This window comes from Acomys minous (assembly GCF_964271855.1).
Source record: "Acomys minous genome assembly, chromosome: 11".
Lineage (NCBI taxonomy): Eukaryota > Metazoa > Chordata > Mammalia > Rodentia > Muridae > Acomys > Acomys minous.
The window spans coordinates 103,088,076-103,113,976 of record NC_140492.1 but is presented as its reverse complement, the minus strand read 5'-3'; the positions used below and the strand labels follow the sequence as shown (position 1 = coordinate 103,113,976).

At 47.4% G+C, this 25,901-nt stretch overlaps 1 protein-coding gene across 3 annotated transcripts in view; it reads right to left on the bottom strand.

Annotated features, from left to right (window-relative positions):
* CMYA5 (cardiomyopathy associated 5) overlaps positions 1–25,901 on the bottom strand; it is a 119,237-nt gene that overhangs the window by 62,906 nt on the left and 30,430 nt on the right. For all 3 annotated transcript variants that reach the window (XM_084800654.1, XM_084800653.1, XM_084800655.1), the window contains exons 2-4: positions 6,318–16,323; positions 3,041–3,136; positions 1,637–1,870 (exon numbers count right to left, since the gene is read on the bottom strand). In XM_084800654.1, the coding sequence (XP_084656780.1) occupies positions 1,637–1,870; positions 3,041–3,136; positions 6,318–16,323 (10,336 nt within the window). The remainder of the gene's footprint in view (positions 1–1,636; positions 1,871–3,040; positions 3,137–6,317; positions 16,324–25,901) is intronic.

Below are 25,901 nucleotides of genomic sequence, written 5' to 3'. Positions count from 1 at the left end.
AGAGAGAGAGAAACAGAGAGAGACTAATCAACAACAGAAAGTAAAAGCAACCAGGAGCATTAAGATCTAACAGTTAAACAATCTTTACCCCTAGGCATCTCTGAGGCCATTTGTGTTTGGGGACTTTAGGTTGAAGGCAGGGAAATTGGTGCTCAGAGAGGATGAGAGCTGGGTGCGGAGAAGGAAGGGACCTTTGCCTGCAGTTTGCCTCGCTCTATTTGATGTGGCAAGGCTGCCAGTGGGCTGGTGTGTTCCCCTTCTCTTTATTAACAAATGACTTAGAATTCTGTGAAGCAAGACAGAAAATGACCAATGTGTTCAGTATGGGCTTTGCATGTAATGACATCAGCAGGTATCTCTGACGGGTATCTTCTCTTTCCTTCCTATGTTCCCCACTTTTTCTAGAATGGATAAATATCACCACCCAAAACAGAAACAAATATTTCCCCTCTCCTAATCTTTTCTCCTTGAAAGAAAGAAATTTTCTCAGCAAACAAAGGCTAGTGTGAAATACAAAGTGCCCCGTTGGTGTTATCCGTCATAAGAGGGCCTTAATTTAAAAATATTAAAGCTCTGCTTTAATTAAACATAAAATCACATAATAATTTTAAATTCTCCTTTGAGGATGGCCATATTCACTTGACCTAAATTTGTCTTGGCCAGAGGTGTCCCCAGAGGCCAATCATGAGCTTTCTAATGCCTAGTTTTGCCTCGGCAATGCCTAGTTGCCTCTTCCAACTTCATGGGGGGGTGGGAGTGGGGGGGGGGGTTGTCCTCTCTGCATCTCCATTTGACAATTAGTCTTGTCTCTGCCCTCTGGGCAAACACCTGTATTACTCATGGCTAACCATGAGTTTGCAGAGAGCCAGTATCTTCTGGAACATTCTAGGGATTTATGAGCAGTAAACTAAGGTACATCCAAGTGACCCCCGCTATCCCACAAGTTCCTTGTTTGAATTAAGAAATCTTGTCATTAGTAATGTCCCTGTCCTCTTTGAGGACAATTACGTGTCCCTTACACATCACAAAGGGAAGCAAAATGTTACTGTCAGTCACTTGGTGAGGTCAGATGGAATGGTTCAGATGAGAGGTCACCTCAGATGAAAGAGTGCACAGGACAGGCCCAGGGACCAGCATGAGGATGCTAGACAATGGGAGGCAGGGCTGGTCCTCAGAGGGAAGGCGTGGCATGAATAGGGTTGTGAGGGATCCCATCGATTTTAGAAGGTGATCAGTCTCCTGAAACGTGATACTAGGACAGCCTCCTTCCATGGATCTCTCAGGGATCATCAGAATTGGACTATTAGGATTTGTTGGGCCTTTTCTACCATATAGGCATGATGGATACCCAAAGAATTTTGAAATGTCAGCATTGTGTAAATTCCATACTGAAAGTCAGATCTCTCTGGGTTTTCTGTGAAATTGTTGCTGGCTTGCTTTGTTTTTGAGAGAGAAGCTTGCAATACAGAACAGACTGGCCTTGTACCTGTGACCTTGCTGTCCTGGCTTCCCAAACGCTGTGAGTATAGGCTTGTGGCTCTGTACCCAGTTTATAAACAAATTGAGGAACAGTTCTTAAAGTAGACTTGTGCCAGCATTGGCAGCAGGTATCCGGCCTGCTTCCTGTGGTACTTACGGCCAGGAAAACTGTCTCGTCAAGCTCCTCGGCTTCTCTCACGATGGTCTCCAGGGTATCCTTGGCCCTGTCCATGCTCTGCAGAAAGTGGACCATCTGGTCATGCAGGAACTCCATCTTCTTCTTCTTCACTTCCTCAAAGCTCTGGGCTTTCTCATCATACTGTGCCAAAACCTTCTTCATCATTTCCTCATTCTGTGCTTCTAGTCGTTTCTCATTTTTGCTACAGTTTTCCTAGAGGGCGGAAGAAAAGCATTTCTTGGTGAATAAAGAAGTAATGCCTTCATTTTCCCTGCATCTTTTTTTTTCCCCCTTGGAAGACCTGGCCTCTGACATTCCTCCCCCCAGTAAAAAAAAGAAATCAAATATTAAAGACATGGCCTAAGCTTCCAGCTTATATATCTACTTTGCTGTAATTAGCTTTACGACAGGATCATTGTAAGGGTATCATCAAGAAGGTACAGAAATATTAAAATTACAAAAAGAAAGAAAGGTACATCCGGGGAGGATGCTGGCAATCAGGCTGTGGAAAGGGCTTGTGTGATTTTCACCTCCCCACACCAATGTTCTCCTGGGAGGAGCAGCTTTACCACAGTGGAAGGAACCTTACTGTCCATTTGGACACCCCTAGTGGTGGCCCATCCTCACTAGAGTGACTGAGGAAGGGACAGTAAAGCAGGTGCTCATTGTTCTACAACGGGAGCAAAGAGATTGGACAGTGGTTTTCTGCAGTGGCCTGGAGCCCTCTGCCCCTTGTGGTTGGCAGCTGCAGGTATCTGGACCACCTCTGGATAAGGACAGAACATTCCTACCTATTGTCTTCACAGTGGCTGGGACTAACAGCCAGTGTGTGTGTGTGTGTGTGTGTGTGTGTGTGTGTGTGTGTGTGTGTGTTCGTTCAGAGGTGCCCTGAGGCATCCATTAGCCCCAAACAAAAGATTCAAGTCAGTGAGATAGAGTGTTTCTGGAGGCCAAACCAGTGAGAGGCAGCAAAGTAGAGCAGAATCATTAACACGTCTTAGTAACTTGTCATGAGGATTAACCTTCAAGGAGCATCTGCCTTAGTGTGCCAGGGCTCCAAGAAGTGAGTGGCTTCAGGGAAAATCCTTTATCCTTAGACAGAACGTGGGTTCATGGCTCACAGTGAGGGGAGAGCCCTTACACATATGTCACACACACATACATACACACTACATTATTATACCCCCCCACACTCTATACCACACACAACATACACACACACACACACTATGCACCACACACATACCACATACACATTACATACTACACACCACACACATACCACATACACACTACAACACATATACCAATTCAGTTCTAAATAGTTTACTGTTGATATAATGAATAAAGCAGGATAGAGTAGGAAGAAGTATGTTACCTTACCTCAATGGTATTAAAAAAGGATTCAATTTCACTAACAAAGGCCTCAATCCTCAAGGATTTTTCTTGCAGGGTGTCAAGAAATTCTCCTAATTGAACCTGAAGGGAAGAATTTAAAAAAAATTTTTTTAACTGTATAGCATTAGGGGAAAACATTTCAATCAGTGAGTTCCGGTTTCTCTAATATATTTGTTGAGATTTACTATGACATATTCACTAACAAATCAAATTTGGGGTATTTTTGCTACTTCGCCTAAATGGATTGGTCACAGTTGTATATGACAAACAGTTGAGTTCTGTGGGCCTGGGGAAGTAGCTCCTGGCAAACCACCTTCCTTGCAAGCAGAAGGACAGGAGCTTGGTCCCCAGAACCAACAACGTCAAGCCAACTGTGCACAGTGGTGCAAGCTTGTAGTCCCAGAAATGGGGAAGTGGAGGCAGGCAGATCCCTGGTCTCACTAGCCAGCCACATGAATGTCAACATACAAATGCATGGGTGTCGATGCAAAACTCTGGATTTGAATTAATCCTGTTCCCAAGGACTACAGAGTCTTGTACACTCTGAAGTAGATCTCTGTGGTGTTGGCTGTCAGTTTGACAAGCTCTACAATGACCAGTGGATAGACTGTAGATACAATCTGACCCACTGCTTCTAGCCCCCGCCTCTGTGACTCCTCCATGGTGGACCACACACTTGAATATGAAACCAAAACAACGCCTTCTTCCTTCAGTCGCTGCTCAGGCATTCTCACAGCAACGAGAGAAGCAACTGGCGTACGACCTTTTGGCTGAGCTGACTTACTGCTTCATCTTCACACGTGCATTGAACAACCTCAATGTGCCTGGCAGAGCTTGAGAGGGTGGCCAGGGTGCCACCAGCCAGGCACCCAGCACAACAAGAGAGAGGACTGTCTACTGCACGTCAAGACCCCCACCATCTTGAAAGAGTTAAGGTTTGTAGCGGCCGACAGCCAACGAGAACATGCAGAGGGCAGTAGATGAGGACGGTCCCTATTTTTGCCCATGGTTCTAAGCCTAGAAGTATTCTGGCCTGATAAACATAATAAAAGACCAAAGCTGAACAACAGAGCTTCAACTGTCCACAAAATGGTAGTGCTACCACATCCATGAAGCCTCTCCAAGAGGCCTCTAGGAGGTCTCAGTCCCTACACCTCTCCCGTGTCCCTTAGGCTCCTGTCAGGCAAGCTGCATCTTTTTGTACTTTCTTCTCATATATGTGGTTTTTTTCCTCTGTAAGTGCCACTTCTAGAGTATTCCTGCTGCCGCTGACTATTAGAAGACCTCTACCGCATGAAGGCTCAGGCAAGCTTCAGCTTTTAGAGATACCCTACCTCACCTCTACCCAACTGCTAACCTGCCAAAGCCTCAGGACTAGCGTTCAGGAGTGCAAGTATTGATCTGAGGAACCTCTAAGTACACCTTCTCATTTTCCTTCCTCTGCTTCTCACGACTAATGATTGGCATCCCTCATGACACAGACCAGGAGGCCAGTGAACACTGTGGAAGCAGGAAAAAACGTGAGTCAGGGATGAAGATAAATGAATAAAGGGCGGTCACCATGATGGGGATGTTCTGGAAGAGGCACAAAAGTCCAACCAGAAGGCGTTACCCAATTCTAGGGTTACAGGCTTTTTGTGATATCTTCTATTTCTTAATTTTATTTTAAATTTACGTGTGTGTGTGTGTGTGTGTGTGTGTGTGTGTGTGTGTGTGTGTGTTTTCTACATGTATGCATCTGATTAGATTACATGTCTGTCTGACTAGAAGAGGGCATTGTGTTCCCTGGAACTGGAGCATGGATGCTTGTGAGCTACCATGTGGGTACCGGAAACTGAACCCAGTTCCTCTGCAAGAGCAGCCAGTTCTCATAACTGCTGGGCCATCTCTCCAGCCCCCAGTTTTTTTTTCTTCTCTTTTTTTTTTTTAAACTTGCCTCCTTCCCATAATCTTTAGAGAACCTCAAACAAACAAACAAATCTTTAAAAATGTTGTTTTAAAGATGACATCATCCTACCTTTGAATTGTTTTTAACATTTTGAAAGAGTTATATGCTCTAAAGAGATCAGAGTATTACTTCTGGATTTTTAAAATTGTCAACATTTAGACAAAACTTAGATATAAAGAAAACATCATCCTCATCATCGAAAGGTATGGAAAATTGAGCCTTGTTTCTGTAGACAGTGACCAGTAGCTGCCAGTCTTCAAAGCAAATGTAAGTATAGAATGGGGCACATTTCAGTGGCGGTAATGCATCTGGTAGCAGAGATTCCACAAAAGAGGCTGCCTCATCCCTTCCTTCAAACTTTAATAGGAAAAAAAAAATGTAAATAAAATTTCACCTTAGGAAAATGAGAGGGAATTAACTTGATAGGGAAAAATACTCAGATCCTAAAACGCAATCCTATGTAGTCAAAGCGAGTCTGACAATTACTCACAAGCAGCATCCCTGAAGGAGACTTGAGGATCACTGACAGCAAGGCAAACAGCATGGACATACAGGCAAGTGCATAAACTCCAATGTCAGACCAACCTGGGTACCAATCCCAGCTTCGTCTCTCGCGACCTCAGCAAATCACCTAAACTCCCCAAGCCCATTCATTCCACTATCGGCAAAGCGATGACAGTGATGGGAGCTAAGAGAATTAAAGTGTGCTCTGTACACAGAGACCTCAGCACAGGCCTGGCGGAGAGCTCAAGGCTTTGTTACTATTTGCTACATTTAAAGATCATTCCCGCTGCTCTGTGTGGACCAGAGTCGTGAAACTAGAAGGTGATTGCAAGGTAGATGGATCGTCAAAGACTCATCTCTGGGGAGGTGGGATATGATGAGAATCAAAATTAAAATCTTACTGTGTCCTGCATTATTTAACATTTAGAATAGGACTGGTCCAGGCAGTAGATGTGTATTTTAAAGGACAGTATTATTGATGACCAAAAATAACTTGCCTTGTGTGCAAATGTATAATTATTGAGTCTAAAAGCATTCTGCTTTCTTATAACCTTAAGGGTCTTTGTTATGAGATAGCAAGTTCCTCAATAGTAATGATCCCTCCCCTGCCCCACCCTATATTAGTTCTTGGTATCCTGAGGACCTAGCAAAACGCTCTGACACATAATAACATATAGGCTAGTCTTAAGTAAATTCTTAGCAAAATACTCATTCTTTCTTCAGGCCATTTTGCTTAAAATAAATACCAACTGCTGGTCATTTTTAAGAAAATGTGATATATATATATCTTGTGTGCATTGAAATGTTTACCTTAACAGCAGTTATCGCTGTGTCAAGTGCTGAGACTTCGTGGTCTTTGTGAATGTCCAGCACCTTGTCCATTTCAGAGACTGGGCTTTTACAAGTGTAGCAGTAAGACTCAACCTGGGGCTTTCCCGGTTCCTTTTGTGTCTTAGGCCTTACGGATTCCATTGCTGACTGGTCTTCCGTCCTTCCGCCCAACTCTTCCTGTGCGGCAGACAAGCTCGGCTCCTCCTCACCTATCAATTCCTGTTCCCCAATACGTGCGAAGGATTCTGTTCCTTGACCTAACACGCCGCTGGGTGTGGATTCTGAATAAGGTTCTTCTGCTAAGATGCTTTGACTGACCCTGACCGCTTCATGACTCAGCGAGTCAACAAACTCATACTCATCCTGTACCGGGACGTTGTGGAGCCTCTCTTCACGTGGCACAGATGGGACGGGCTCTTCTAGTGACACTTCGGGAGCGTAAGTGGCGCCAGCTGCAAATTCTTCCTCTGGGAAAGACACTTGTACTGGGACGTTCAAACTGGCCTCTGGACTTCCGCTTCCTGCTTCGTTACCCTGGCTGCTCGGCTGCTCGGCACTCTCCAGAACACGGCGGGTGTCTTCAAATGGGACTGCATAGCTCATCTTCTGCGTGACTGCTCTGACACGCTCTGTGACGGGAGCTTTCTGCGGCATCACCACCTCACCGAGGGTCTCTGTGTGGCCCACGGAGTCCCCTTCCCTGTCAACTGCCTTGCGCTGTTCTTCTAGATTCTTCTCCCAAAAACTAGTTGCAGGCTTTCTGCTGGCTTCTCTTTCTGCAACTCTCAGTGGATGTGACTCACCCTCACCAACCGGCTTTCCTTCCAGGCTCCGTCCTTCATCCTCTTGAGTTACCGATTCAGCATGAAGAATGTCATCTCTGAGTATGTACTTCTCAAAATACATACCTGTCCCGTCATCGGTGTCAGAATGCCTCCTTGGGAATGACGCCTCAGGCTCCGCACTGTCACCTTCAGAAGCGGTTTCCCCTTCCTCTTCCTCCCCGAATGCCTCTTCATACAGATCCTTATATAAGAACGCAAGTGCGGGTGGCTCCTCCAGCAGCTCGGGGTTAACAGCCTTGGTGGTGGTGGGAAATATCTGGCTTCTTGACAGAACGCCTTCCTCCACACCAAACAAAGGCATCCCAGGTGACCTGGCGTCCACGTTCCTACTGATGCCCTTCGAAGCGTTTCTATCATCTGGTTTTTGGGTAGCCACAGACTGTTGCCTCTCTCCATGAGATAATTCGCTGGCATCCCTTTCTACTCCGTAAAAGCTTTCATCTAACTTTACTAAGTCATATTCCTGTTCCAGGGCACGCTCATCTGGCTTTTCTGGGAAAGAAGTTGCTGCTTCTGTGGGTTCCTTTGAGAATTCCTCAATGGTTAATTTCTGTTTTCCTGAGTTTGGAGAGAGGTTATAATCAATCAAAGTATATTTTTCAAAATAATCCTCTTCGCTGGAAACTGTGGGTTGAACTGGAGCGAAATCACCCATTTCTGAGTCTGTGGCTACCTCCTCCTTTGTCTTACAGATCTCCTGCTTCGGTTCATTTTCTGTCAGCAACGTGATTTTCCTATCAGAACCTTCTACCTTGCTCTCCCGTGTCTCGTGGGAAGCAACCGCCTCCCTCTCGTCCTGCAGGGATATGCTTTTAAACGAGGCTTTCTCTCCCAAATACTGCAACTTATCTTGCATCTGTTCGCTTTCTTCCTGATCCACTGAAGGGATGAAGGCAGGGGCATGGATGTTCAGTATCTCACAGCCTTCGGAAATGATGCTAAAGGCACTCTTTTGATCTTCTGAAAGTCCGGCTGGCTTGCTGGTCACTGCAAAGTCTTCCTCTTTCACAGAGGTGCCATCACGCCCCTGCGGTGTGCCTCTCGTGGGAGTCGGTCCATCAGCACGGACCGCCGCTTCGTTAAGCATAAACTGAGTATAGTTGCTTGCTGCTGTAGGGAGTGGTTCATTTCTGTGCGCATCCTCCACAGCTTCCAAGTGATGCTTTGAAATAAGAACAGACTGTTTGGGCATCTCGGCTGGGTGGCCTTGAGATGCCTGGATGGTGTGGACCGTAGGCCTCTCCGGCTGCGTTCCTTGTTTCCTCGCCACATGTTCCAGAGAAGTTCTTGAAACAAGAGTCTGTGACTCTACAGGTGACAGCTCAGTCGACGGTGTTCTTAAACGCTCTGTCTCACCAGCAGTGTGCTCCGATGCCCTTTCGGCATCCTCAGATAGAGGGCGTGGCTGCACACTTCCATCCTCGGCAGCCACTGAGGAATCAGGGGACAACTCAAACGCTCTGCATGGCCTCCTCTCCTCCTTGAGATCCACCCGACTCTCCTTGGACTTCTGCAACTCCAGACTTTCTCCCCGAGGAGAATGGCCATCCGTTTCCTCTCTGTAGGGAGGCTCCACACGGGAAGCCTTGGTTTTCCCTTCTAAAGTTTTACTTTTTTCCCGGGGATGTGGTTGTGGCTGGGTTTCTGCTGCCTTTCTCTCGCTAACTTCTGGGTGTACCTCTGCGATTGTGTGCTCTGGTTTTTCAATAATTGGTGGTGGTTTAACCAATGAGGGTGGTTGGGCCTTATCCAAAGAGACAGCTGATGCTGCGGGCACAGGCGTGGCTACAGTTGGAGAACAGGGTAGGTGTCCCTGCCTCTTTCCTCCTAAAGACGCCCGAGCCTCATTTTCTTCCCTCTCCTCCAATGCGAGAGCCTTGCTAGGTTTTTCCATGCGCTCTTCACTTGGAGAGATGGACGGTTCCAGCCTCTCAGCAGCTATTGAGTCTTCCAATGTAAAAGGTCGACATTCCGGCGTCGTTTGCAACTTTCCTACTGTTTTATTTCCCCCAAGTTCCAAGGGAGCCATGATTTCTCGCTTCTCTGCCAGCGCCCGCTTCTCTGCCAAGGAAAATGATCTGGTTTCCCAGCCCTCCTCCTCTTCCTCCTCCGCCAGGAGTTCCACTTCCTCTTCACACTGTTCCAAAGAAGTGGGTTTTGGCATTTCTTGTCTTGGTCTGCCGTCTTCACCAAGATCATTTGATTCCACTGGCAAAATCACTGATGCTGGCTTTTCTGGTGCCTTCGTCTCTGTGAAGTCTGATGGAGCTGATTTTGGCTGTTGTGGCATTTTCTCTACCATGTCAGAGAGCCCTGTTGCTTTGTGATCACTGCTTGGCTCTTCCTTAAGAGCAGAAATAGTCCATGTAGCTGGAGGACAGATTTGTGGCTTCTGGTGTCTTTGGCTCTCAGCACCATGAAAAGGAGCGATGTCTTGGGCTTCCTCCATAGCCAGTTTCTCACCCATAGGGGAACAAGGTTGAATTCCAAGGTGCTTCTCACCAGCTGAGGGAGCTAAGCTTACACCCACTCCCTCTGAATAGCCTAGGACTTCTTTCTTCCCATAATTTTCAGAGCTTGATTCGGACTGGTTTGAAACGGCTGCTTTTGATAAAAATGTGAGGTTTTCTTTATGGTCTTGGCTTTGGCTGAATTTAACTGAAACATCCTTGGGTTCCTCAGCCAGTTTAACTGTGGCCTCGGGTAACGAATAAACAGCTGGCTCCTGGGCCTCATTCACCTCAGCAGCAACTGCACCTTTAGGCTCTACAGCAGTTGCTGCCTTCTCTATGGAGGGACCTGACTGGGTTTCTAAGTCTTCCTTATCAGTGACTTTGTTATCCGGAGTGCTTGATCCAAACAATAAATTAGACATCCATGATTTGAAAGATGAAATTCCTTTCTTCCCCTTGTTCACAGGAGGGCCTTGCTCAGCCACCAATGCCTTCTCAGATGGCTCTTGTGTCCCCTCTGGTGCCCCTGGGGGTTGAAGAGTGACATCTGCTTTGATTGCAGGAACAGATTTACTTTGGGCAGGTACTTTTGCTTCAAGGGCTGGTCTTGTCCCTTCATCGGCGTCATCTAAGGCCTTTGGCTGAACCCGTCTGAGTTCTTGAGATGGCTTCTCACCAGACACTGCTGCCGTGCTCGCTTCTTGGTCTTTGCCCAGTGTGGGTTCTACAACTTCAGCCAGGAAATGCGCTGCTGTGGCAGGCATGGGGATTGTTTCTGCCTTTCCCTGGTCCATGGATGGGCCACTCTCTGATTTCTGGAGAGTCCTTTCAAAGGGGAGTTTGATTCCCTCCTGGGCATCTTCTTTGCAAGGCCTGGGAAATTCTGCATTTGTTTTCTCTGCTACTGGCTGTTCACTCTCTGTGAAAGAACTGGTCTGCCTCTCCTCTGCTCTGCTTCTCTCAACCTTTCCAACAGGAGCCACAGCCTTTACGTCTTCCGCAAGGCAAGTCTTAGTGGATAAGGCTTCCGCCTTGCCACTAGAGACATGAGGGGTGGATACTTGTTCTAGTGATGGCAAATGGGATTTTTCCACAGCTTGTGGTGGGGCTTGCTTTCTGATTCCAGATGTGCGGTCTGTATCCAATGGAGCAGCCTCAAGTTTCCCTGGCATTAGATCGTTGCTCTCAGAGGACTCCAGCTGCCCGGGTCCTGGTCCTTCCCTCTGATTGGCCAAGCCATCCGGCTTTTCCAGCATCCGGGTGTCATCCTTTGGAGAAGTAAGAGCCTCCTTCACTTCTGTTCCTGTAACACCGGCAGGCTCCGTTGTCATAAATGGCTTTGATTGCTGCAAATTCTCTTTTCTATCTGAGATTTGCTTTTTAACACCCAGATCTGGCTTATCTCCAAAAGAAGCCCTCACATCTGGCACCTCAACAGCTTGACCCTCACGAAGGGCCCTTTCAAGCTCTCTTTGCTCTGTGGGGAGGTCAGAAGCAGCAGTCTCTAATGGAGATGGAGCAGGCACAGGAGGCTCCCTGTTTTCTCCTTGCTCTTTTTCTCCGCTCCCAAGCTCAGTGGGGCCCTTTGCTAAGACAGAAGGCCCTGGTTCTGTTATAATGGCTTTTACTGGTTCTACACCTAAGGATTCATCTCTATCTCTCCCACCAGTGAGTTCTGACCCAGCGGCCGGTACCTCGGATAACTGTGTGTGTTTCTTAGGCTCTGAGGAGAGCTTTATGAGTTCTTCCTTTCCTGACTGGAAGCCTCTCAGCACTGGAGATGTTTCCTCTGCTTGTCTGCTCATCTCATCCCTGAGGGACAATAATGGTGGGGCTAAATCGTCTGACACTAAAATTTCAGGCTCAGGAGACTTTGTTATCTCTTCCAGCTTGTCGTTTGGAACTGTGCGTTCAGGTGCGGGCGACACTTGTGATGGAGGGAGCTTACTTTCTTCTCTCTTTACCTCAGCACCTGCATTGATGGGAAGTTTGGGCTCAGACCTTAACGCCTCTGAGACAGACACCAAGTTCTTTTTCCGTGATGAAACCAAGCGTTCAGAATCAAGAGCTGCAGAGAGTGGAGGACCCTGCTTGTCTTCCACCCTGGCTCCCCCAGACACATCTGCCGGCACTTTGGATACTGTTAAATTTGGAGGTGAATCTAATTCTGTTTCCTTCTCTGCCTCTGGCCAAGCTGAACCTCCAGATGAAGAGCTAGTGACGACAGCAGCAGCACCTTTAATTGGTTCCTTCTCCTCCCCTGTAAGAACTGAGTCCTCGGCTACAGATGTAATGATGGGTGGTGAACCACTTCCTAATTCACTCTTCCCTACTCGCCTTAGGCCCGGCTGTTCCGCGGGGCTGGCAAGAGATGGGTCTGCCAGGGTTTCATCTCGGCCTGATTCAGTTACATTTGAATCCAGCTTCGTTCCTGGCACCGTGGTGGCAGAGAAGCTGGCTTCGGTTTCTTTCTTCGTTTCTCCCGACAAAACTGAAAATGCTGGTGGTGCGAGTGGACGATGTTCAACTTCCCTTTCTATTCCCGAGGAAGCCGCAGGAAGTTCCCTGGCTATTTTGGAATTGCGTTTCACTTCCGTCTTCACTGCAGAAGAAACCTTATGTCCAGAAATAGATGTTTCCTCTCGAGGTGAATATGGTTTTGCCACTTCAGGCTCATTTGACAATGTTCTCTGTTCTAGTTCAGGAGTCACAGTTGGAGCTAAATTGGGTTCGACATCCGCCTTTGGCTCATCTACCGAGTCAGAAACAACTGAATATTTCATCCCAGACCCTGGAACATTTGGGAGCTGAGGCTGTGGTGTCTGATCCTGTGATGCAGACGCTGCCGCTTCTTGAGAAAGCGGCACAGTTTCTTCCCTTCTGACTTTGGGCAGAGCCATCTGTTCATCTGCGCTTGGCGCTTTGGGCTCCTGTTCCATCTTAAGTACAGAGGCTGACTCGGGGGAAACTGAGGACTGAGGTGTGGGCGGAACGGGTCTCGTCTCCTCCTCCTTTAGCCCTGATGAGAGCTTAGATGAAGAAGCCGCCGCTGTAGCTACTGGCGAACCACTCTTAACATCTTCTTTCTCCCATCTACTGGTCAACGATGGTGGTACCAAACCTTCAGCCTCAGGCTGCGAAGATGCTTGCGTTTTCTGCTGCTGTGCCCGGATGAGATATTCAGATACAGAAGTTGAGATTGCTGGAGCGGCCGGCGTAAGTTCCGCTTGGCCTGTCTTATCTGCCGAAGGTGGCAGGCTCAGGTCTTCAGATACAGGCACGAAAGGGAAAGGCTCAGCCTTTCTCTCCAGTGATGGATCAAAATGCTCCGGCACAGGCGTGACGGCGGAGGATCCCGACCCTTCTGTCTCTGCCTCTGAGAAGAAGGGATAATCAGGAGCAGACCCCGTAGTTAGCAAGGCTTCTGGCTCGATTTCATTTTGCTCTGTTTCTGAGATTCTGTATGGTGGGATTGAAACTTGGGATGCCGAATCTGGGGAAAAGAGTTCAGCTTCTTCAGTGTCCTCGTCAGACAAAACAGTGTGCTCTGATGGCGATGTTAAGCACAGTGGCGAATCAGACCCCAGCTCTCTTTTCTCTATTTCCTGCGTTGGATAGGGTGAGAACGAGAATTCTGACGCAAACGCAGAATCAGGGGAAAGGAGCCCGATGCTTTCCTCTTCCTGCTCTGCCTCTGGAAGATGTGTGGGTGAGGAGGCACCCTTTAGGAGCAGGGAGGGTGCGTGGGCTAGCTCTTCCTCCTGGGACTCTGGTGTTACAGGCGGTGTCGGCTCTGACAGTTTGGAAGCAGATGTGAAAGAGAAAGCCTGCCGCAGGCCTTCCATGCGCCCTTCTTCTGATAGGGCCGCGCGCTCAGATGAGGTGGCTGAAGGAGGTGGGGCTTGGCATTCAGAAAGCATCTCGGTGGTGGCATGTGGTTCTGATGCAGAGACCACATCCGGTGAAGGAGGCCTCACATCTTCCTTTTCTTCTTCTAACAGAGTCATGGGCTCAGAAATGCCCTTTGGTTTGAATTGGGGCGTTTCGTCTATTGTTTTTTGGGGGGATTCCTGCGGTGCATTTTGTGGAATTGGGGTTTTAAATATCAGTTTTGAATCTGATATGAGACTATCAGTTTCTAGATCCTCATCTTCTGATACAACTGCGTGTCGCAGTGCGGCAGCCAGGGACGGTAATAAATGCACGTCAGCAGCCTTCTCGGTTAGCGACGGTGAGCGGGGGCATTCAGAAGAGGCATCCACAGCTGCGGAATGTGGCCTAGTGGCTTCCTTCTCTTGTGTCTGAATCTTGGGCTCAGAATCACGTTGGGACTTTACTGGGGGCTTACGGTCACCTGTGCTCGCCAGCAACTCTTGCGCGGCTTGTGCTGGAACAGAATGCTCAGAAGAAGACACAGAATCCGGTGTGTGACACGTGCTCTCCAAGGCCTCGTCTCCAGAGAAGACCAGACGGTCTGGTGAAACTGTTGAAAAGAGTGGGGACTGGGATGCAGATGTCTTCTCAGCGGTGGATGGAGAGATGGAGTGTTCAGATGCAGAAGCCACAGCTGGGGAGTAAGCCTCGCATTCCTCGTCTTCCTCCGAAAAGACTGCAGGTTCAGAGCTGGACTTCACTTCCCACCGAGAAAGCGCCTCAGCTGCTTGCTTCACTGGTTCATGTTTCCAATCCTGTGGGGCGGAATATTCAGATACAAAAGCAGAATCAGTAGACACAGACTCGCTTTCCTCCCTTTCTTCCTCAGACGGACTGATATGTTCAGGCGTGAGCGTCGTCTGTGATGGTAGAACGGACTCCCAGTGTTCCACTTCAGGGGACAAAGGTGATGGAGAAGGCTTCTCAGAAACTAATGGGCTTTCTGGATAATCAAGTTCTATGATCTCTTCTTCTAGACTAGAATCTTCAGGTTCAGTGATATCCGCGATCGGTAGGGAGGTTATCACTCCCTTCTCTAGTTCTTGGGGCGCAAGGGTAATGCGTGCCTCGGGTGCATGTTCCTCCTCTCTGCCAACTATGGGCTCAGGCGCAGGCTCCTCCTCTCTATGGACTAACGGTTCAGGCACATGTTCCTCTTCTCTGTGGACTAATGGCTTAGGCGCATGCGCCTCCTCTCTATGGACTAATGGCTCAGGCTCATGCTCCTCTTCTCTGTGGACTAATGGCTCAGGCGCATGCTCCTCCTCTCTATGGACTAATGGCTCGGGTGCATACTCCTCCTCTCTGTGGACTACGGGCTCAGGTGCATGCTCCTCCTCTCTGTTGACTACGGGCTCAGGCGCATGCTCCTCTTCTCTGTGGACTAATGGCTCAGGCGCATGCTCCTCCTCTCTGTTGACTACGGGCTCAGGCGCATGCTCCTCCTCTCTGTGGACTAATGGCTCAGGCGCATGCTCCTCCTCTCTGTTGACTACGGGCTCAGGCGAGGTCAGATGTTCAGACGCTGGTTCTATCTTTTCTGATAAAGTCTGCTCTAGCTCTTCTGTCTCTGGCTCAAACATTTCTTGGATGGGTGGTGCTACTCTTAGCGGTCCGGTCTCCAAAGACTCCTCTGCCTCCCATGCCATGGAATGGTTGACAGAAACTTCCTGTTTTACGTCATCCTCTGAAATTTCCATTCCTTTTGAGTCTGGTTCCAGTTCTTCCTTTGCTCTTTCGAGGACCCTGGTTGCCAGACCAGGTGGTTCTGTTCGATGGGGCTTTGATTCGTCAGTCAGCTGTCGTGGCATTGTCTGTGGAGGTCTGAGATGTTCTTCTTGATCTGCTGTGTCATTTCTGGAATAAGAGGAAAATGTGTGCGGGGTTGTAGGTGTGGCAATTAAAGGGGAATCGACATGTGTTTTCTTTTGCTCATCATGAGTAAATAGTGAGGTCATGGACTTTGATCCTTTGGAGAGAGCACCTCTCCAGGGTGGGGCAAGCTCTCTTGCCACACCATCTTCTGGGCTCTGGGCTACTAATTTACTTCTTTGAGAAAATATGTTAGAACCACTGTTGCTCAAATCTGGCTCTAGACTGATGGATGCATCTTTACCTTTCCTGTAATGTATTTCCTTAATCACATACCCTTTCGGCAACGTCCCATAAAATTGTAGAGGAATTAATTCTTCTTTAACTGAATTGAACATCTTAATTTTGTATTGTACTGTTCCTATGTAGACTGGCCTCAACACTAATGGCTTGTGTTCTTTGTAGATTGCCCCAGTGATGGGAGGCGTATTTGATGTAGTCTTCTTCCTTTTTGTTTTGTCATAAGTGCCAATAGATGACTTCTCTTTCTCTGTATTGAGCACCGGGGGACCTTCTGGAATTAAAAGACCATCTTCTTTGTTTGCCAGAACATCTTGCGTTTCCAAAGAATTTCTTTTCTTGCTGCCTTTCCGACGCAATGATGGTGAGCCATGCTTGGACTTCTGGGTTCTTTTTCGCGTCTTTTTAACTTCATCTATAATAAAGGAAACATTTCCTGGAGGGGAATTCAGAGCTGACCCTTCCAAACTACATATGCCGGAAGTCTGACTTTCTTCAGAAGCCCAAGGAGTGGAAGATCTACTTGAATTGGTCTCCCAGGTTATTCCACTATCCTCCCGTTGGACTGTCACCATGGAAAAGGATGGGTCAGAGATGATACATTCCTGCTTGGTCTTGCCCTCCTCATCCTCATCTGATAACCTGTAGTGATTAATACCAATAATTACATGTTATAGTAATAAAATAACATGTATATTAATTTTAGAGCAAGTAAAATATAAAATATAGAAACCAATATTGCCATCTACCTCAAATATAGGGGTGAATATAAAACAAGGTTGAATAAATTAAAGTCAAGATACGCAATGCAGTAACATATCCCAGGCCAGAATGATGCAACAACCTTAAAGTAAATGGAAAGCTGAAGTTCATTTTTGCACGTCGCTCTTCTGGGTTGCCCTCCTCATGCCCTGTGTTCCTCAGTCACTGAGGCTCTCTTCACCCACCAGGACCCTCACTGTGACTCTGACACCTGTGTCTTGTTCCCGCCGTTGCCACCAAACCTAGTGTTGGACCATCTACTCCGTGTGCTTCCTCACTGACCAGAGGTCTTTTATTTGCCCAATCTCAGCCACGCCCACTTTCCTTCCAGACTGGCTTGTATCAAGCATTTCATTATCACACTTCTGATGGAAACAAATCTCAACATATTCTTCATACTCACAGAATAAAAAAAGCTCAAAATCCATGAATCCCAATTCCCATCTGTTTTTATTTTCAAGTACTTCCCTCCTGCACCTCTTATGTGATTAACCTCTATTATAACTACAATCATATACCACAGAATGACATTTGGTTAACTGTGGGCCATATAAATTATTGTGGCCCTAGGAGATTATTAGGATGGGCCTAGAACTTCCTTTTTGCCTAATGCCACCATAGCCGTCACTACATCATAGCTCAATGCATTACTTACATGATGATGCTGGGGGGGAAACTATTGAATTTCCAGTTGCGTAAAAGCACAGCACATACAATCACAGAAAGTATAAAATACTTGATAATTAATAAGCTATGTTCTAATTTATGCTACATACTCATTAGTTTGGAATGTATTTCTAACTTAAAAAACAAAAACCCAGCAGTTATCTAGCATGTGAAAGACTGTGGGTTTGAGTCCCAGAACCATAAAGAAAAAAGTGTGTGTAAGACCATATGCCATGCATGGTACGCCAGCAGCTGCCTCTTCAGGACCTGACCTCTTGGTTGCATCTGGAGGCCACAGGAAGTGTTGACCTCTACCATCTACTGTGAGTTCATGCTATGATGCTCACCAACCAATGCATGTCTCAGAGCATGGCCCCACAGTTAGTGTGTCAAATTCACTATCTAGTACATATTTTGTGGGAACTCAGTTGCCACCTCACTTTCATCATCTGTAGAATAAGGATAGTAATCGAATACATTATGGAGCTATTTGATGTAAGGGTTAGTTAATACAGAAGCAGAATGCTAAGAAAATTAATGCTATTTGCAGTCAGGTTTTTCCTTGAACTTGAAATGAAAGAAACCTGGACAAAGACGTTTTCAGTGGTACATACATTTGGAGGGGCTGTATGCTTGGCCTGCTTGCATATGCCCTCTGAAACCTGCTCAGGCTGCCCTCTGGCGACCCCCCCCCTCCGTCCCCGCTCTGGCCCTAGCTCCCACCCCTGCACCTGCCCCCACCCCCGTCCCCACCCCCTCCCACTCCTGCCCCCGCCCCTCCCCTGCACCTGCCCCCACCCCCGTCCCCACTTCCAACCCTCCCTGCTCCTGTCCCCACCCCCGTCCCCGCCTCCACCCCGCCCTGCTCCTGTCCCCACCCCCGTCCCCGCCCCTGTCCCCACCCCCTCCCACTCCTGCCCCTGCCCCTCTCCTGCACCTGCCCCCACCCCCGTCCCCACTTCCAACCCGCCCTGCTCCTGTCCCTACCCCCGTCCCCACCCCCTCCCACTCCTGCCCCTGCCCCTCTCCTGCACCTGCCCCCAACCCCGTCCCCACTTCCAACCCGCCCCGCTCCTGTCCCCACGCCCTCCTACTCCTGCCCCCGCCCTCGCCCCACCCCTGCCTCCGCCCCCCACCGCCCATACCCGCTTCCACTCCTGTCCCCGCCCCGCCCTACTCCTGCCCCGCCCTGCCCTACCCCTGCCCACAGGCTCTGTGACACTCTCTTCTATGAGATTTTCCTCTGCCTCTCCTTTGCTTTTTTTTTTTTTTTTTTTTTTTTTTTTTTTTTTTTTCCTTTTTTCTTTTTTTGGTTTTGGTTTTGGTTTTGGTTTTTCGAGACAGGGTTTCTCTGTGTAGCCTTGGCTGTCCTGGATCCACTTTGTAGACCAGGCTGGATCTGGTCTACAGCGATCCACCTGCCTCTACCTCCCGGCTCTCCTTTGCTTTTGCTGCTCCTCACTCCACCTCTTGTGCGCATCTACATTCCAGCCACTGTCGAGTCTTACATTTAAGACTTCTACTGTGACCATTCCTGGCTGATCTGAGCAGCTATGTTATATATTGGCCATTGCTTCATAAGCACTAAACTGCAGATTAAGACTCCAGGAGTCTTTTATCCTAGGAATGTAACTATAATTTGAGATAATTCCAAAGTGCTGACTGGCCTACTGCACTCTTCTACACAAAAGAAACAAAACCATACAATTGTTGTTAAGTGTAAATATTAAAGTAATATGCTTTTATTTTAAAAGAAAGGCATGCCAAATTTCAGATCCTTATTAACTTTTAAAAAACCATTCGTCTCTGCTTCGGTAATTGGTTCTAACACATGTGGGAGCCTTAGGAAAATACCACCACGACCCACGCTCTCCCTCTCTCCTTCTCTCTCTCTCTCTCTCTCTCTCTCTCTCTCTCTCTCTCTCTCCCTCTCTCTCTCTCTCTCTCCCACCACCCACTTCTGCCACCACCCACCTCTCTCTGCCACCTCCCATGCCTCTCTGCATAGACTCTGGTTTTACTGCTAGGATAGACTCTGGACATTGATATATATATATATATATATATATATATATATATATATATATATATAATTTTAAAGTTCTGGGCAGCTTTAATACACATGTAGGGTTGTGACGTGCTTGCCTGAACAGACCTACACTTACAGAGTCTTGCCGACCCCAACCCCTTCCTGATGTGCTGGGCTTCGCTGAGGACCAAGACTGTAAGTGCCTGAAGGTGTGCTCAAGGCCCTTTGCTAAACTTCAGCACCGCGCAGCAGTCCACAGCAGAGGGCATGGGCGTACTTGGCCTTTATCTCCCAGTGTCTAGCACAGTGGGGGCCATTAGCCTTGTCCCTTGCCCCTGCTCCAGTCTCCCATAAATAACAGTAAGTTCTACAGATGCCTTGGGTAAAAACTACTTGGGAAGAATTCATTTTTTCCATTTTCCTGGCAACTTTGCTCTCCTTTATTTGTATTGGTAGTAAGCCACTAAGCTTAATTAGGAATTAATTTTGGTCCTAGACTGAATCTTATGTTTCCCAGGCTCTTTCACGCATCTCATTAGGGTTATTCCTCAAAATGTTCACATTATGCCACTCCTTCTTTTTCATGTCACTCAGGATGGAATTAAAAAACAAAAAACAAAAAAAAAAGTTATGCCACAAACTTGGGAGCCCATATTAGGGACGCGTGTGAGTGCAGTGGCATTATAAAAGCAATTAGAAATTCAATTTAGAGTTCGCTATTGATTGTAAATTCAGTGTGCTCAAGCAGAGACAGTTTCATTACTAGCTAGATTGAGTTCAGGAGTGCTGAGCAGAGCTCCCAGAAGGTAGTGAGTTAAAAAAAACAAAAAAAACAAAAAAACAAAAAAAACAGAGCCCCGCTGAGGTAGATTCACCTAATCAATCACTCGTGTATTCATCTACTAATTATTTCTGCACGCAATAAACTTTTATTAAGTTTAGATAGTAAGAATATAAATATAAATGCATAGGCCCTGTTCCCCCCACCCCCACCCCCGACTGTAGAGATCAAACCCCAGGCACTGTGCACCCTGGACAAGCAAGGTACCTGGACCTGCATCTCTAGCATAGGACTTTCCCCAAGAAATTCAAATCTTAAAAAAAAAAAAAAAAAAAATTTCAAATCTAATATAGTGTGATAAATACTATTAAGGGAGAGAGGAAAGGTCCAATGAGGACAAAGGGGCGGGGGAAGTTTGACAAAAGAAAGATGCTTGTGTAGGTTTACGACGGACATGGGAGTTCGGGGATGGATGGGAAAATAAGGAGCTATAAATATCGTGGAGCCTATTCCGGGAAAAGGCCATGGAATATGAAACCTGCAATGTAGTAATATGTAGCCTGGCTCACTCAGAGGCTAAGTTGAATTGCCCGCAGTATTCTTAGTCAGTGTTCTACTGCTGTGGAGAGACGCCATGACCATGGCAACTCTTAGAAAGGACAACACTTAGTTGGGGCTGGCTTAGAGTGTCAGAGGTCAGTCCATTATCATCATGGTGAGAAGCATGGCGGCACGCAGGCAGGCATGGTGCTGCAGAAGGAGCTGAGAGTTCTACATCCCGATCCACGGGCTGCAGGAAAAGAGAGACACTGGGCCTGGCTTGGGCTTTTTAAAACCTCAAAGCCCATCCTCAGTGACACACTTCCTCCAACAAGGCCACACAGCACCTAATCTTGTCAAACAGGGCCACTCCCTGGTGACCAAGCTTTCAAATCTGTGAGTCTATGGGGGGGGGGGCGGATTCTTATTCAAACAACCACAAACTATGATAGAGAATGACTATCTTAGCATTTATTTAGCTATAATCCAAAACTTCGTATTATACTCCATCTAGAAAAGCAATGAGCTGTGTTAACAGAAGAGACATCCTCCTCAGAGATACCAGAGATGTTCCCAGGGCTGTTTCTCATGGTGCAACACAAGTCCTTGCATTCAGGTGTCATCTACTTTGCATAATTAAAGCTGCTGGCTATAAAGACCATCTCATCTCATCTGTTCCCACTGCACTCCTGCAGCGCAACTGTCTGATCATTTCTTAGTTACCCATGCAGACTGAGGTAAGGGTGTGAGGTGAACGCCCGTTCTGAGCTGGACAAGAGAAAGATTCAGGAGGTGTGTAAGATCAAGAAGCCATAGACCGAGGCTCCTTTGGAGGACTGCCTTGCTCTGATCAAGGAAGGCTTCTATTGTATTTGCTAAGATTATTCTACAGACATCATGAATTTTCATAGACATAACTGTATTTTCTCTTTCATCTTGTTCATGTGAAATTACAGTGACCAATATACAGAAACCAACCTTGAACTTCTGAATTACACTCAATATGAATATGATGTTACGCTTTTTATATAATGCTGAATTTGGTTCTACTACATGTTTAAGAATTTCGCTTTTTTTTTTGTTTTCATGAATAATACCGAATGGCAATATCGTTGCATATGGTGTGGTTTTTTTTTTTTCAGTTTTCATACCAAAGTCTTGTTGCTTCATAAAAACAATTTGGGAATTATTCCCCCCTGTACTATCCTCTAGAGGAGTTTATTGCATTGTTTCTTCCTCAAGTATTCGGCAGAATTTCTTGAAGTCTTTCAGATCTGGGGTTTTCTTCATGGTAAGGTGTTCATTTGGTTATTTGTTTTGGCTTTTAGGAACAGAGTCTTTCTGTATAACTCAGACTGGCTTCCAACTCCTTGTCCTCCTGCCTCATCCTGGGATAACTGGCATGCACACTATGCCTAGCTCACAGTAAATTTTTTAATCAGTAACTTATTGAATAGATAAATGAATATTCAGACCTCTGTTGGAGTGTATTTTGCTTAAAATGTATCTACTTTAACTTTAATATTGTGGTGGGGTATAGAAGTGTTCATTCTCTCAATGCCTTTTAAGTATTTATACGGCCTGAATTTTCATCCACTCTTTTTCTCATCCTGGGCATTCATCTTGTGGGCTTCTTTTAACCATAAATATGTATAAGCCAAATGTTAATAGAAGCACAGAATAGAGACTGTATCACTTCTCTCCAGCATTAGAGCATCTGGACAAAAATATCACCAATAACACAATTAGCCGGATGTTTTTAGTTGCTATATGTAATGCATTGTGGAAGGAGCAGGTTGTTTGGTTTGGTTTGGTTTGGTTTGGTTGTTGGTTGTTGCTTGGTTTTGGTTTTTCAAGATAGGATTTCTCTGTGTAGCCCTGGGTCTCCCGGACTTGCTTTGTAGACCAGCCTGGCCTCGAACTCATAGAGATCTGCCTGCTTCTGCCTCTCTAAGTGCTGGGATTAAAGGCGTGCACCACTATGCCCTGCTTTGAAGGAAATCATTTATAAATATTTTCAAATAAATAATGGATTTGTTGGTGTTTTCTATACTAGGAGTTTCATCTCTCTCTTTTTTTTTTTTCTTCAGGTATCTTTGGATTCAATTGGCAATATTTTTTTCTAACTTCTTAAGATAAATTCTTATATCATTAATTTCTGAACATTCTCATTTTCTAACATGTAAAGTCAAGGTTCTATACATCACTTTAAGCACTGCCTCAGATATTTCATGCAGAAGTTTTTTTGGGCGGCATTTGATTTATTATTAATCATAACGTGTTTTTAAATATTCTTTGTGATTTCGCATCTGGTTCATATATTCTATAAAAGTCTATTTCTCAATTTCAAAACAAATGAGGGCTCCCTTGTCATCTTTTCCTTAGTACTTTCTAGTTTGATTGCATTGTGGGTGAATGGTTCCTTTTCTATTGTGGCAGGCTTTTACTGTGTTGAAACTTACTTTACTTCTGTATGGTCATATTAAAATGCAGTGTGTTCATGAAAAGAGCTTATGTTCTACAGCTTTTCAGCAATGCACTTCACGTGTCAATGAAATCAGTCTGACTAGCTGTGTTACCACATTGCTTTCGCCCTTACTGATATTTTTTTGTCTGCTTATTCTAACACTGGAGAGAGATGGCAATGCTCTCTACTATAATTGCATGCATATTTATTTATTTATTTAGGTGTGCTTTGTTTTGTTTTGTTTTGTTTTTTAGACAAGGCTTCTCTGTATACCCATGGCTATCCTGGTACTCTCTTCATAGACCATGCTGGCCTCAAACTGAGAGATTCTCCTGCCTCTGGCTCCAAAGTTCTGGGATTAAAGGTGTGCGCCATCACACTTGACTGCATGGATTTTTTTTTCAAGCTTTGTAATTCTATAAACTTTTTTATTTATGTGTTCTGAAACTGTGCTGATAGATAAAAATGAGTTCAGAACACTTGTGCCATCCTAGAAGTTTAACTTTAATCTTAATAAAATGTCCCTTTTATGTGTATGCACTTTCCTATCAAATATTGATACTAGTAATCTATCAAAATATTGACTCTAATGAAGCATGCTCTGATTATTAGTGAGTCTATACCAGATATATTTTGGCTGTTTACATGGTTCTTTTGTTGCATTTAAATTTTTTAAATTGTCCTATATCCTTATTGTGATGGTTTGAATGAGAAAAGCGCCCACAGTTCATGTTTGAATACTTGCTCAATACTTAGTGAAACTGAGAAAGAGGAAGTGTGTCCTTGCAGGTGGGCTTAATGGTTTCAAAAGCACATGCCATGCTCAGTGCTCTTCTCTCTCTCTCTCTCTCTCTCTCTCTCTCTCTCTCTCTCTCTCTCTCTCTCTCTCTCTCTCCCTCTCTCTCTATCTCGCTCTTTCTCTCATGCTTGTGTTTCAAGATGTGAACTCTCAGCTGCTGCTCCAGTGCCATGCCTGCTGCCTGCTGCCTGCTGCCTGCTGCCTGCTGCCTCCTGCCTGCTGCCTGCTGCCTCCTGCCTGCTGCCTGCTGCCTGCTGCCTCCTGCCTGCTGCCTCCTGCCTGCTGCCTGCTGCCTGCTGCCTCCTGCCTGCTGCCTGCTGCCTGCTGCCTGCTGCCTGCTGCCTCCTGCCTGCTGCCTGCTGCCTCCTGCCTGCTGCCTGCTGCCTGCTGCCTCCTGCCTGCTGCCTCCTGCCTGCTGCCTGCTGCCTGCTGCCTCCTGCCTGCTGCCTGCTGCCTGCTGCCTGCTGCCTGCTGCCTCCTGCCTGCTGCCTGCTGCCTGCTGCCTCCTGCCTGCCGCCTGCTGCCTCCTGCCTGCTGCCTGCTGCCTGCTGCCTGCCGCCTCCTGCCTGCTGCCTCCTGCCTGCTGCCTCCTGCCTGCTGCCTGCTGCCTGCTGCCTCCTGCCTGCTGCCTCCTGCCTGCTGCCTGCTGCCTGCTGCCTCCTGCCTGCTGCCTGCTGCCTGCTGCCTGCTGCCTGCTGCCTCCTGCCTGCTGCCTGCTGCCTGCTGCCTCCTGCCTGCTGCCTGCTGCCTGCTGCCTGCTGCCTCCTGCCTGCTGCCTGCTGCCTGCTGCCTGCTGCCTCCTGCCTGCTGCCTGCTGCCTCCTGCCTGCTGCCTGCTGCCTGCTGCCTCCTGCCTGCTGCCTGCTGCCTCCTGCCTCCTGCCTGCTGCCTGCTGCCTGCTGCCTCCTGCCTCCTGCCTGCTGCCTGCTGCCTGCTGCCTGCTGCCTCCTGCCTGCTGCCTCCTGCCTGCTGCCTGCTGCCTCCTGCCTGCTGCCTCCTGCCTGCTGCCTCCTGCCTGCTGCCTGCTGCCTGCTGCCTGCTGCCTCCTGCCTGCTGCCTCCTGCCTGCTGCCTGCTGCCTCCTGCCTGCTGCCTGCTGCCTCCTGCCTGCTGCCTGCTGCCTGCTGCCTCCTGCCTGCTGCCTCCTGCCTGCTGCCTGCTGCCTGCTGCCTCCTGCCTGCTGCCTGCTGCCTGCTGCCTCCTGCCTGCTGCCTGCTGCCTCCTGCCTGCTGCCTGCTGCCTCCTGCCTGCTGCCTCCTGCCTGCTGCCTCCTGCCTGCTGCCTCCTGCCTGCTGCCTGCTGCCTCCTGCCTGCTGCCTCCTGCCTGCTGCCTGCTGCCTCCTGCCTCCTGCCTCCTGCCTGCTGCCTCCTGCCTGCTGCCTGCTGCCTGCTGCCTGCTGCCTCCTGCCTGCTGCCTCCTGCCTGCTGCCTCCTGCCTGCCGCCTGCCGCCTGCCGCCTGCCGCCTCCTGCCTGCTGCCTGCCGCCTGCCGCCTGCTGCCTGCCGCCTGCCGCCTGCTGCCTGCTGCCTCCTGCCTGCTGCCTGCTGCCTCCTGCCTGCTGCCTCCTGCCTGCTGCCTGCCGCCTGCCGCCTGCTGCCTGCCGCCTGCTGCCTGCTGCCTGCTGCCTCCTGACTGCTCCCTGACAAGACAGTCACGGATTCACTCTCTAGAACAATGAGCCCCAAATAAACTCTTCCATCTGTCAGTTGCCTTGGTCATGTTGTCTTATCACAACAGTAGGAAAATGACTAAGACACTTGTATTTTACATGGGTCTCTTACAAGAAATATATACATATTTTAAAAATCCATTCTGATAATCCAAAGGAAACACTGATTCATTTAAACACATTCGAGGCTAAATTTTCTGTCTTTTTACTATTTGTACTGCCTATTCTGTGGTTTCTCTCTCTCTCTCTCTCTCTCTCTCTCTCTCTCTCTCTCTCTCTCTCTCTCTCTCTCCTCCCTTCTTGCTTTATTTTATATTGAATATTTTATTGTTAAATTTCCCCTCTATTATAATATTCTGTACGTTATATTCTATTTTACTATTCTTATAGTGCTGACCCTAGAAAATACAACACACACCCTTGACTCATTAGGTTCTGACTTAAATTGGTACTCTCACATTTTTTTAAAAAAACAATAGGACTACCATGAGTCACTTTAACATCTATCT